The sequence below is a fragment of the Brachycentrus maculatus genome, unplaced genomic scaffold (genome assembly GCF_059751285.1).
Source record: "Brachycentrus maculatus isolate JH-2025_06_01 unplaced genomic scaffold, ASM5975128v1 h1tg000440l, whole genome shotgun sequence".
Lineage (NCBI taxonomy): Eukaryota > Metazoa > Arthropoda > Insecta > Trichoptera > Brachycentridae > Brachycentrus > Brachycentrus maculatus.
In genome coordinates this window covers 282338-295426 of record NW_028281188.1, presented here as the reverse complement: position 1 = coordinate 295426, position 13089 = coordinate 282338, and the positions used below count along the sequence as shown (strand labels likewise).

Genomic DNA, 13089 nt, shown 5'->3' with positions numbered 1-13089 from the left:
ACCAATTGAAAAATAAATCCTTATTGGAGATAATCCAGATTTGTGAACGTATGTACATATATGTGTATTTGGACACACTCAAAATGTTTTAGTTAGTTAGTTATATTAGCATAGGTAGAGCAGGAGTGATCACCCTGCCCTCATATAACTATGATGTAGTCACCATTATTGAAAGTTAAGTTCACCAATTTTGTCCCCGCCTAATAAATTTGTTCTCCATTGCAGTCTCTCCGGCTGTCGCGCAACGCCCTGGGAGAGTCGGCCCCTGGGAAAGTGGTGAACCTGCTCTCCAACGACGTGAACCGCTTCGACATCGTGGCCATGTTCCTGCACTTCCTGTGGCTGGCCCCGCTGGTCTCCGTCATCACACTCTACTTCCTCTGGATGGAGGTCGGCCTGTCGGGGGTGCTCGGGGTCATGGTCGTGTTCACGGTCATGCCCATCCAAGGTGACCGATGCGCATTCATTAGCCATTTTTATCGAGAACAATATCGTAGTCATACAGGAGAAAGTGACCAAGTGCATTTATTACTTATTTTTATCGATTGTTTAGAACGCTTGTCCAATATCAAGATTTCGTATATACGTTGCGTAATTCTTGCAGATATATTCTTTCTTTTTCTTTTTCCATGTTCGCTCCCTAGGTGGAGCATATCGCTCACTCTTTTCAAGAACGTCATAAATCAAAAAATTTGATTTTTCAGAAGAACGTTTTTAAAGTTTAAAAAATATAACACAATGTATTAAAAATAAATGTCAAGCCACTTATTGAACTTTTTACTGCGCAACAGATCTTTTTAGGTAAAACCTGAAGGTTTTTTCTCCATTTAAAAAATATTTAGTGTATTTAAAAAAATAATTAAACAATACCTTTTCTACAAAATGCAAAACAACATTTTCTGCCCTGTAGCGGGTAAATGTTAAGTTAAAATTATGCCTCTTTTGCTGGGATATACTACATTTTCTGGGCATTACAAAACATGCACAACTGAAATTTGACAATTTTTGATTTATGACGTTCTTGAAAGGAGTGAGCGATATGGCCAACACGACTCTAAGTCACTCTGTGTCGCACCATCTTCTTGGCTTCCTCCCAGGTCGGTCCGGCATCTCGAAGTTCCGCTGAGTATAGTCGGTGAATGGTCGTCCGGGGCGCCGGAATCCTCGGTGTTGGAAGAAGAGACATGAGGACATAATGATGGGAAAAATAGAAGGACTGTGAGGAGCTGGCAGAAAGCGAACATCCTGGCTTCGCAATATTCGCGACTGGACCGTGATGAGAGGAATAGAGGAGTTGTTCCAGATAGCGCAGGACTGTGAAGTTTATGACATAGTGATCGCCAACATTTTGGTGACTTAACAAGGCACACAAAGAAAAAGAAGATCGATTGTTGCCCGGTACAATTGATATGAGAGATCAGATGTCGTATCGCTATTGCCAAAAGTACCATGTCTAAGCTAGACAAAATCTGGAAAATCTGGGTGTGAGTAACAGTACCTACCATAAAGCTTGTCAGGACTTTGGTCCAGCAGCAGAAAGGATAAAAAATTGACACTTCCAAAAGGTGGTGTTGGAGGCCCATGGGGAGAGAAATATAAAGTAATACCTATTATAAGGTAATATGGGAGGTAAACTGTGCATAGGAAGAAGGCGTATATCCTGGCTTGGCAACTTGAGAGAGTGGTTCCACTGCAGCACTGATTTGCTGCTAAGAGCTACTACAAAGTTGCTATGATGATTGCCAGCCTTCAGCAAAGAGTGGCACTATATGAAGAGTGATTAATGATCAAGCAACGCTGCTTCAATCTGATGCAGTGCCCTATTCTCCATTATATGCAGATATGGCCTGAAGTTATGAAGTTGTTTGGTTTATTTTCAGCTTATACGGGGAAACTGTCTGCTAGATTTCGTCTCCAGACAGCTCTGAAGACCGATGAGAGGGTCCGCTTCATGGGGGAGATCATCTCCGGAGTCCAGGTCATCAAGATGTACGCCTGGGAGAAGCCGTTCCAGGCTCTCATCACCATGGCCAGGAAGTAAGTGGACCAGCTCACAGAATTGCCAGAATCTATACACCTTCGGGTGTATAGATTCTGGGAATTTGGTGAGCTGGAAAGGGTTAGAAGACAAGTCTAGCTGTTTTGGGATATACATATTGAGTCAGCATTTTAGATATAATTTCAACACTTATGTATGGAGTTGGCAAGAGAAGGATGAAAGTAGACTCAATGCATTCCAAATGCGATCTCTCAGTGCGGCAAGACCATGTATGGTAGATATCCCGATGGCGATATAAGGAAAGGGTGCAAGGCTGATAACCTAACCTAACCTAAGCCTGATAAGTAGAAGTGAAGCATAAAGCTGACAAAAGTAGGATGAAAATAGATTGAATGCAGTCCAAATGCGATCTCTCAGTGCGGGAAAACCATGTATGATAGATGATAGATGGTGATATAAGGAAAGAATGCAAGGCTGAGATAGCATTATTAACTGTGCATTTTCTCTACAGGCTGGAAATCAAAGTGATCAGGAAGAATTCTTACGTGCGAGCCGTCTTCATGACCTTCCTGCTGACCACGACAAGAATCGCCATTTTCTTTGTCATGTTCTCGATGGTTCTCTTCGGGGACAAGCTCACCTCAGCCAAGGTGAGAAATATAGTACACTCCCGATTTGCCGGAATGAATGGTGAAAAAAATTCCCTAATAATCGATTTTCCAGTCAATCCAAAAACATGAAAACAATGTAAACAAAGATACATATAATTAAAAAAAAAATTTAAAAACGTATCTATGTAACATAAATAAATAAAATTAAAACTGCTCTTATGTATGGTATACCTTTCACTTCTTCTTATCAAACCCTTATCCGCACCCCAGTGGTGCATAGGGCACTGCATCATATAAGCTCAGTGTTATGTTGATCTGTTGACACATGAAGGAAAGGTGATCAGCCCTCCGCTTCAAGGACTAGTCCAGGGTAATATTGAATAAATATTAGACTGAAAAAATTAATTGTATTTATTTGATCCCCCTCCTAGGAATCAAAACCGGGACCTCCAGTACGGTAGCCGAGCGTGCTGACCATTACGCTACGGAGGCGGACAATATTTTAAAATACGTTAATAGGTACCTAATGCTAAACCCATTTCACAACACGGGATTTGTATAAAATCTAGAAGGCACTAATTTTAGGGTTGGATTATCAGAATCATCAAGTATTTTTGTATTTTTCTTTGTAGATTTTCGTCATTGCCACATACTTCAATCTCCTCGCCAGTCTCATATCGTCTATGTTTGTGCGTGCCATCGCCGAAGTGGCCGAGGCGTACGTCGCTCTCAAGCGTCTCCAGAAGTACCTGCGGCTCGAGGAGATGGCCGAGATTCGTCCGGTCGGCAATTCCGATGGCAAAAACTTGCCGAACGGCGTCAACAAGCCGGATAGCGTTAACAAGCCAGACGACAATGATAAGCCGGACGGTGTCAACAAGCTGGATGGGGTCAATAAGGCGGATAGTGTTGACAAGCCAGAAGGTGCCAACAAGCCGGAGGGTGTCAACAAACTCGAGGCGGATAGGGCGCTGCACGATTACGCCATCAGTATGGTGAATGCAGAAGCAAGATGGCTGCCAGACAAACCTCTAACCCTGGATCTGGAGAGGTTAGAACTGCCGAAAGGACACCTTATCGGGGTCATCGGTCCCGTAGGCTGTGGAAAGGTAATTTATTTTACTATGTAAATGACAAACATGCAAAATTTGATACCTTTTTCTAATAATGAGCTGCTTTGGCTCACCTTAATAGTATGGAATTGAAGTATTTTTGTAAATAATAAATCACAAATATTAAATATGAGAGCACGTTTGACCTCACGTCTTAATGCATGTTTGTGCTGCAACCTCTAGTGCATGTTGGTCTTCGGATCGACCTCAATCCCATGTGTTAAACATTTTGTGTAGTTTTAAGTGTGTAAATAGTGCTATGGTGGTGAAGGGTGGTATTGTTTGCATGCTATGGTAGTGATTGTCACACAACAAAGGTTTGATAGTCCTAAGAATAACAATAAATATGGGAGTCCAACACTGCAATATATCGTTCCAAACAATTTAAATTTTTTGCCGACAGATCGCTCACTCCTTTCAAGAACGTCATAAATCAAAAATCGTCAATTTTCAGTTATGCATGTTTTCGGAATACCCAAAAAATGTACTTTATCCCAGCAAAAGAGGCATATTTTCAACTTAATATTTACCCGCTACAGGGCAGAAAGTGTTGTTTTTGCATTTTGAAGAAAAGGTATTGTTTCATTATTTAAAAAAAAAAAAACTAATTATTTTTCAAATGGAGAAAAAACCTTCAGGTTTAACCTAAAAAGATCTGTAGCACAGTAAAAAGTTCAATAAGTGGCTTGATATTTATTTTTAATACATTGTATTATATTTTTATACTTTAAAAACGTTCTCCTGAAAATCACGTTTTTTGATTTATGACGTTCTTGAAAGGAGTAAGCGAGATGTTAGGGTTAAAATAAAATATGGAACAAAGGCAAAATAAAGGAATGGGTAAATGATCAAGAGTTAATTTTATGAAAATTGATGATGATGGGTGAAAAGCCATTAAAAAGAAGAAGAAGAAGAAGAAGTACAGAATTATTCACTTGCTGTGACTCGGTCATGAGTAGGTACCCTAATAAACAACCTATTGACCGGGTTCATACACTTGTTGCAGAGTTCTCTACTGCAGGCCATCTTGGGGGAGCTGCCTCTTATAAGGGGCAGTCTGGACATTAAGGGTTCCATTTCTTACGCCAGTCAGGAGCCGTGGGTGTTCGGAGCGTCCGTCCGGCAGAATATATTGTTCGGACAGCCGTACGAAAAGTTCAGGTAAGTTCCATAGAGCAATTTTTTAAGTCTTTCTTCACAAATTTTGAGTTTGTCTCCACTCAGGAGTTATTTAGATGATCAAATTGATCAAACTCGTAACACAGTATGCGCGAGTTCACTAGAGACATCTATGGTGGCATGTGGAAACCTTTTATTAAGCAGAGACTCTTTCAATTGTATGTGAGGTTCGAATCCTGGATTATATTAAATATATCTGGAAGTTTCAAGAATTTGAGTAGTGTGGTTGTCAATCATGGGTAGTATGGTAAATGCTACATATGTAAAGTGATCACTTAAACCTGCCTATGACAGGTTATAAGCCCTGTAATTGCCCAGATTTCCATATTATTCTTCATCTATATTGAGATGTACAAATAACTCACGAGTGGAGAAACCCCAAATTGTGAACAAGGATTTGAACACATAAAATGTGAAGTTCCATTGATTCAGTTATAGAACTACGTAATTATTATTTTTACCAGGTATAACGAGGTGATCCGTGTCTGCGCCCTCCAGCGTGATTTCGACCAGTTTCCCTTCGGAGACCAGACCCTCGTCGGGGAGAGAGGCACATCCCTGTCGGGGGGACAGAAGGCGCGGATCAACCTGGCCAGGTTAGTCGCAACCTTCCTTGACAGTGCCTTATATGTTTCCAAAACTCTAGTGCCCTTCATACCTCATGTTAACCGCCCTATCCATATGTGATGTCGCTCACTCCTTTCAAGAACGTCATAAATCAAAAATCGTCTATTTTCAGTTGTTCATGTTTTCGGAATACCCAAAAAATGTACTATATCCTAGCAAAAGCGGCATATTTTTAATTTAATATTTACTCGCTACAGGGCAGAAAGTGTTGTTGATGCATTTTGACGAAAAGGTATTGTTTAATTATTTTTTTAAATATACCAAATATTTTTCAAATGGAGAAAAAACATTCAGGTTTTACCTAAAAAGATCTGTTGCACAGTAAAAAGTTCAATAAGTGGCTTGATATTTATTTTTAAACTTTAAAAACTTCTCCTGAAAAATCAAGATTTTTGATTTATGACGTTCTTGAAAGGAGTGAGCGATATGTAGTCTTTATGGAATGAATTAAACAGTGTTAATGCATTTCCAGAAAATGGACCGTTGTTCATCGACAGTCTAATACGGATCCCTTTCATATGTTGCGATTTTTTGGTATAGTACAAGCACTTTCTAGGTCCGTGTACCGGGACGCGGAAATATACCTTCTGGATGACCCTCTGTCTGCTGTGGACGCCCACGTGGGTAAGCACCTGTTCGAGAAGTGCATCGTCTCCCACCTGCGCAACCGCACGCGCATTCTGGTCACCCATCAACTGCACTACCTCAAGGACGCCCATCACATCATTCTACTAAGAGACGTAAGTCAATAATAATAATAATAAATTTGGATCAATGTTGAGATAAGATGGTTTCCTGCATCTGATAATAGAGGGAACGACCGAGGGATCAAATGCAAAAGACAGCCACACCGCAAATATCTTTGCGACTTATATGAGGATATGGGCTGTTCAAGGTATGAGGAGCTGATGAGGGTTTCGCATAGTAGACTGGAATGGCGAAAGAAGTGTCATTTGTTGCTGCAGATCAATCCACAGAAGAAAATAAAGCTCCATTTTCGTAAAATACTACCTCAAGGGCGCTTCACTGTGATTGGATTGGGGAAAAAGAGACGACTTAGCTAACAAATGCATTTTTAGTTTTTCTTCTTCTAAAGATCATCTCACTCTCACACTCTGGCCTAATTTAGTGTGCTGGTTGCGAGCTGGTAAGATCGCTTTACCCGTAGCCGATGGAAGCGTGAGACGTCTATCAACCAGTTCGTCTGGAATACACTGCTCTTGTAGATTCTCTGGATTCATGTCTTCTTCTTCATGAGCCCTCTGTCCTCCACTGCCGGATATAGGCCTCTTCCGTATCCTTCAATTTTTTCCGTCTGTTGCTGCTTGTTAGCCAATTTCTACCCCCCACAGCGGCTATGTCGTCGAACCATACTTTTTGAGGTATTCCGTCGCCTCTTCATTCTCCCAAGGTCTACATCTCAAAATTTTAGGCGTCCATCTTGTGGGGTCCTGTCTCGCAACATTTCCCACCCATTGTGCATATGTGTATTGCATATATGTTATTTATTGTTTCGGCATTAACTTTGTGGTAAGACATGTTATAATGATTAAAGAAAACACTTAGCTTTTTACCACTTGAGTTTTATTATAGACTACATGTTTCAGAAGTTAAACTTCCATCATTCAGGTCTGTATAACATTATACAGACCTGAATGATGGAAGTTTAACTTCTGAAACATGTAGTCTATAATAAAACTCAAGTGGTAAAAAACGAAGTGTTTTCTTTAATCATTGCATATATGTGTTTAACCTGCACCTTCATTGTTTCTGTAAGCTTGTTGTGTTCTCATCTAATTGATGAAAAACATTAAAACTATTTGTATTGCACTGTATTTCGTTTATTGTAATATGTTTTTCATTGTTTGTGAACCATAAATAAATAAAATAAAATAAAATTTAAAAGAGGAAAAAATAATAAAAATTGCCATTCGAGTCTTGCTACGTGATCCATGATATCTGTTATTTTGGTTCTGTTCCTAATTTTTTTATTTTCTATTTTATTCCTCAGTCTTACACGCTTAGAGTGTCAGAAATGAAGACTCTGAGAAGCATAACAGGCAAGAGTCTTCGAGATAGACTGAGAAATGCCAAGATCAGGGAAATATGCGAGATCGAAGATGTCGTTAGGTGGGGAAGGCAACGGAGAAGACAATGGTATGTGAGGAGAATGGAACCATCCAGACTCCCCCACATCGCATTGTACGGTCAACCCAATGGTAGACGACTCCCGGGCAGACCACCAAAGATATGGGCTGATAGCTGGGAATCGACGTCGCAGGAGGCTAATCCCTCTTAAAAACAGGCCGCAAGGCCTATAACAAGAAGAAGAAGAAGAAGAAGTCTTACACTGAGCATGGGTCTTTCCATAGATCACTGTGCATTTGAGATTCTCTGCGTTTCTTTTTGTCAAAGCCATGGTATCTTTCAAACCCTTTCCCTGGACGAACTTGTTGAGATGTCGAAATGACTAATAGAAATTCAGGGTGCAGGTATAAAGAAGCGACGCTTGATTTTCTGTGTCTAGAGTTTCATGTGTCATTTGGGTTTCAGGGCAAGATAGAGATGCAGGGGACCTACCACGAGATGAGCACCAGCTCGCTGCAGTACGCGCAGCTGCTGATCCCCGCGGCCCCGGAGCCGGAGGGCGAGGAGCGGGGGCGCGAGCGCTCCGCCAGCCGCTCCCGCCCGCGAAGGGTCAAGAGATACGACAGCTTCTCCTCGCAACGCCGGAGGGTGAGACCTTAGCCATTCTCTAGCGGAAATGGTAGTTAGATTAAGGTTTTGTTCTGACATTTCTTGGTGGAACTGCATTTTATAGAATAAGATAACAACTATACAGTTTTTTCCATATAAAATATATTTGACCAGCGACCACGTTTCGTCGTAACTGATATCAAACTGGTGTGAGGCTAGACACAATTCTACGCTAATATAAATATATATATATATATATATATATATATATATATATATATATATATATACAATAAGGCAGAGATTATAAACCATGATTTACATATTTTTTTTTTCTGAAAAATTAATTTAAATTGAATGAGTTTAAGTATTGTATTATAACAATAATTACATCATGACATATGGAATCGAAAGTAGAGCGGACACCGTTGCCACAAAAAAACGCACTTAGAGTGTCAGAAATGAAAACTCTAAGGAGCATATCTGGCAAGAGTCTACGAGACAGAATAAGAAACGCCGGGATAAGGGAAATATGCGAGATGGAAGATGTGGTTAGGTGGAGAAGGCAACGAAGGAGACAATGGTATGGCGCAAGTAAGGAGAATGGAACCATCCAGACTCCCCCACATTGCACTGCAAGGTAGACCACCAAAGAGATGGATTGCCAGCTGGGAATCGACATCGCAGGAGGCTAATCCCTCTTAAAGGCCTACACCAAGATGAAGAAGAAGTAGTTATAGTAAAGGTTTTAAGTTTCTACTGTTACTAGGAAATTAAATCCTCTAAAATTTAGATTAAAAATTGCCCCAATGAAGAAATATTAAATGACAAAGTTTTCATTTCTATGAAAAAATACTTATTGAAGCTGCAAACGAGTGACTTCTCGTGCATTTGACAGCTGATATAATATAAAGAGCATTAACAAGTTGACTGCCATGGCAATTTTTAGAATTCCGGTCTAAAAAGCCAATTCTTTAAAAATATTCTTTTACTTCTTGATTTTGAATTTTTTTTTATAATTATATTTCTGTTCATTTATCCATAAATTTTGTTTTCATTTAAGCCAGCATTGATGTTTTGTTTTCTTCCCATACGCCACCTATCCATATTAGCACTGATGTACTAGGAATTAGATGGTAGCTGCAGGAATATGGCAAGTAAACACAGTAGGAGATAACTCCTAGTCGGGGCTATCCATATTAGCACTGATGTACTAGGAATTAGATGGTAGCTGCAGGAATATGGCAAGTAAACACAGTAGGAGATAACTCCTAGTCGGGGCTATCCATATTAGCACTGATGTACTAGGAATTAGGTGGGAGCTGCAGGAATATGGCAAGTAAACACAGTAGGAGATAACTCCTAGTCGGGGCTATCCATATTAGCACTGATGTACTAGGAATTAGGTGGTAGCTGCAGGAATATGGCAAGTAAACACAGTAGGAGATAACTCCTAGAGTTACCTTGTAGTTGGCAGTCAAAGTGCTAAGCAATGCGTCTAAAACTTCTATTACATATTCAAGCACATACAAAAGGTAGCGCTATCTATCAACAAATGGCCTTTTCATATGCATACACCTATTAGAATAAATTTTTGCTACGATTGGTAATTGTATATTTCGTTCATGTTCAGAGCGACTCCATAACCTCGTCCATCCTGGACCTGAACGACGCGTCCCTGCCGGACTCGGAGTCAGAGGCGGAGGGCGCGCGGCCTGCGCACGCGGAGCAGCGCGCGGTGGCGGAGGCCAGCTCGGCGGGCGTGGGCGGGGGCCCCGTGGGGCTGCAGTACCTGCGCGCCGGCGGCAGCCGCCTCGCGCTGCTGCTCGTGCTCGCCACCTACCTCGCCTCGCAGCTCTTCGTGTCCGCCGCCGACTTCTGGATGTCCTACTGGTGAGATCTCCCTAACCTAACCTAACTTACCTAATCTAACCTATCCTTAGCTTCTTGATGTTCGAAAGAGTAATACATAGCCATACTTCCAAAGCTATTGAATTGTGATTGTGAAAAGTATGAAAAGGGAGAATGTAAAGATATGAATGTTTTTGAGAACTTATTAATTTTGCAAGTAATTTTTTCAGTACAAACATGGTCACTCCATTAAATGCAAAGGTTCATAGCTGTTTTTCTAGAATCCATACAATCATAGTTTAGTACAATACCATGAAATTAATCTTATTCCCGCTTTCTCCCTATTCCAGGACCTCTCAGGAGGAGCTACGCGACTTCTACGCAAATGCGGGGAATAGTAGCAACGCTCCGGAAAATCTAACCGACCTGTCCAATTTCTCGCTGCCTCTGATGGCCGCTACCACTGTTGCAAGCTTAATCAACACTGACACCCTAGCGTCAAATGATTCGCTGAGTGGGGACGCCAGTCGGGTGCCGATACCGGAACTGGATGCTCTCGTATCGACCAAGAATTGCATCATCATCCACGGAGCTCTGGTCTCGTTGGCTCTGGCGGTGACTCTTCTGCGGTCGTTCAGTTTCTACAACCTCGCGATGAGGTCGTCCCAGGCGCTGCATGACCTGATGTTCCGGGGAATAATCAGGTCGCCTATGCTGTTCTTCAATCTGAACCCTTCCGGAAGGATCATGAACAGGTTTTCTAAAGACATGGGAGCCATCGACGAGCTCTTGCCCAAGGCTATCCTGGACGCCTCCCAAGTCTTGCTGCAGATGTGCGGGTCCATCATACTGGCTTGCTACGTCAATCCTTACTTTCTAGTGCCCATTGTAGTTCTTGCATTTGCCTTTCTAGGAATCCGGAAAGTGTATTTGAAGACTTCCAAGAATATTAAACGCATGGAGGGTATAGCCAAGAGCCCCGTTTTTACCCATCTTAGCGCTACGCTGCAGGGACTTTCGACCATCCGCGCTTACGGAGCGCAGGACATCGTGAAAGCCGAATTCGACACGTACCAAGACGTCCACACTTCCGCATGGTTCATGTTCATCTCGACCAGCTCCGCCTTCGGTCAGGTCCTGGACATGCTGTGCCTCGTGCTCATCGGCCTCGTCATATTTAGCTTCCTCCTGCTGACCACTTCCGTTTTCGGCGACAAGGTCGGTCTGGCCATCACCCAGTCCATGTCGCTGACGTTCATGGTCCAGTGGGGCATCCGCCAGTCGGCCGAGGTGACCAACCAGCTGATGGCCGTTGAAAGGGTCATAGAATACAAGCTGCTGCCGCCGGAAGACGGTATCGAACCGGATGACTACGACAAGAAATCCAAATCTCCGCAATCTTTGAAAGTCTTAGCCGCAAAGCGCAAGGTCCCGCCGAGAGAGTGGCCCGAACACGGGCGTATCGTGTTTAAGAATCTCTCTATGAAATACACAGATAAAGAAGAAGATGCGTACGTACTCAAGGAGTTGAATTGTGAATTTCAACCTAAGGAGAAGATCGGAATTGTAGGACGAACTGGAGCGGGAAAGTCTTCCTTGATATCTACCTTGTTCCGGCTCGCTTTTAACGAAGGCGCCGTTATAATAGACGGCATTGATACCCGAGACATATCCGTAAACAACTTGAGAAAGAAAATTTCTATAATCCCCCAAGATCCCGTTCTGTTCTCTGGGTCGTTGCGCCGGAATTTAGACCCGTTCGAGGAGTACTCCGACGCGGCCGTCTGGCGAGCTCTTGACGAGGTAGAGTTGAAAGAGGCGCTGAGTGGCCCAGCCGGGCTGGAGAGCAAGGTCAACGACGGCGGCTCCAACTTCAGCGTCGGGCAGAGGCAGCTGGTCTGCCTGGCCCGCGCTCTCCTACGCAACAACCGGCTGCTCATGCTGGACGAGGCGACAGCCAACGTGGACCCTCACACCGACAGCCTCATCCAGAAGACGATAAGAGACAAGTTCGCCGAGTGCACCGTCCTGACGGTGGCCCACCGCCTCAACACCATCATGGACTCGGACAAGGTGCTGGTGATGGACTTTGGGCGCATGGTCGAGTTCGACCACCCGTTCCTGCTGCTGCAGAACAAAGCCGGCTTCCTCACCAAGATGGCCGCCGAGACCGGCAAACAGAACGCCGCGGAGCTGTTCAACGTGGCCAAGGAGAACTATTACAACAAGCACAACATCATGGCCGATATCAAAATGATAGACGATTGAAAATACGTATCACATAACATTACACGTTTGTGTCGGCTTGTGGTCCCGTGGTTAGTGTTGCTGACTCTTGAGTCAGAGTTTCTGGGTTCGAACCCATTCCACCACAATTTGATACCTATTTCATTTCTGTGAGCCGCTGAGGCTTGTATGAAAAAGTATTTTTGTTAATAATAAAATACACAAATATTTCTCTTTTTTTAAAAAAAAAATAGGCCTTTATCAAAATGATAAATTTCTGAAAATACGTAATAAAATACATGTTTCCAATATCAATTGTTATCGTATGTGACATCTCTGTAGTGTGGTGGTTAGTGCGTTTTGCTGCTGTGCTGGAAGTCTTGAGTTCGATTCCTGGGAGGGTGTTTTTATATGCTTATATTGATTTAAAATTACCCTGGACTTGTACCTATATACACATATCAGGACTGATCACCTTGCCTTCATGTTATTAATGATCAACTAAACATTGTGTCAATTCGATGCACTGCCCTATGCACTATTGGGTGTAGTGTATCATTTTTTAAATAAATATATTAGTAAAAACTTTGCTAGAAGAGGCAGTTCAATTATGTATTAGGAATTATTGTATATAATTGAATATATTATGGGTATTTTGGCAAAAAACCTTAACTCTAAAATCCCTGTTTAACCTTTTAACCGCGTTAACTTTGTTCCTGAGAGACGCCCGTGCGCGGCGGTATTTTGCCGTTTTTTAAATGATTACTTTTATCATGTATTTAGTTAA

At 42.3% G+C, this 13089-nt stretch overlaps 1 protein-coding gene across 1 annotated transcript in view; it reads left to right on the top strand.

Annotated features, from left to right (window-relative positions):
- The window catches only part of LOC148302547 (ATP-binding cassette sub-family C member 4-like), a 34231-nt gene extending 21678 nt beyond the window's left edge, over positions 1-12553 (top strand). Inside the window, exons 5-14 of the mRNA XM_088271420.1 lie at positions 226-448; positions 1881-2037; positions 2511-2649; positions 3243-3719; positions 4729-4883; positions 5366-5497; positions 6085-6268; positions 8082-8264; positions 9859-10118; positions 10427-12553. Of these exons, the coding sequence (XP_088127546.1) occupies positions 226-448; positions 1881-2037; positions 2511-2649; positions 3243-3719; positions 4729-4883; positions 5366-5497; positions 6085-6268; positions 8082-8264; positions 9859-10118; positions 10427-12344 (3828 nt within the window). The 3' untranslated portion in view covers positions 12345-12553. The remainder of the gene's footprint in view (positions 1-225; positions 449-1880; positions 2038-2510; positions 2650-3242; positions 3720-4728; positions 4884-5365; positions 5498-6084; positions 6269-8081; positions 8265-9858; positions 10119-10426) is intronic.
- Positions 12554-13089: the final 536 nt, after the last annotated feature.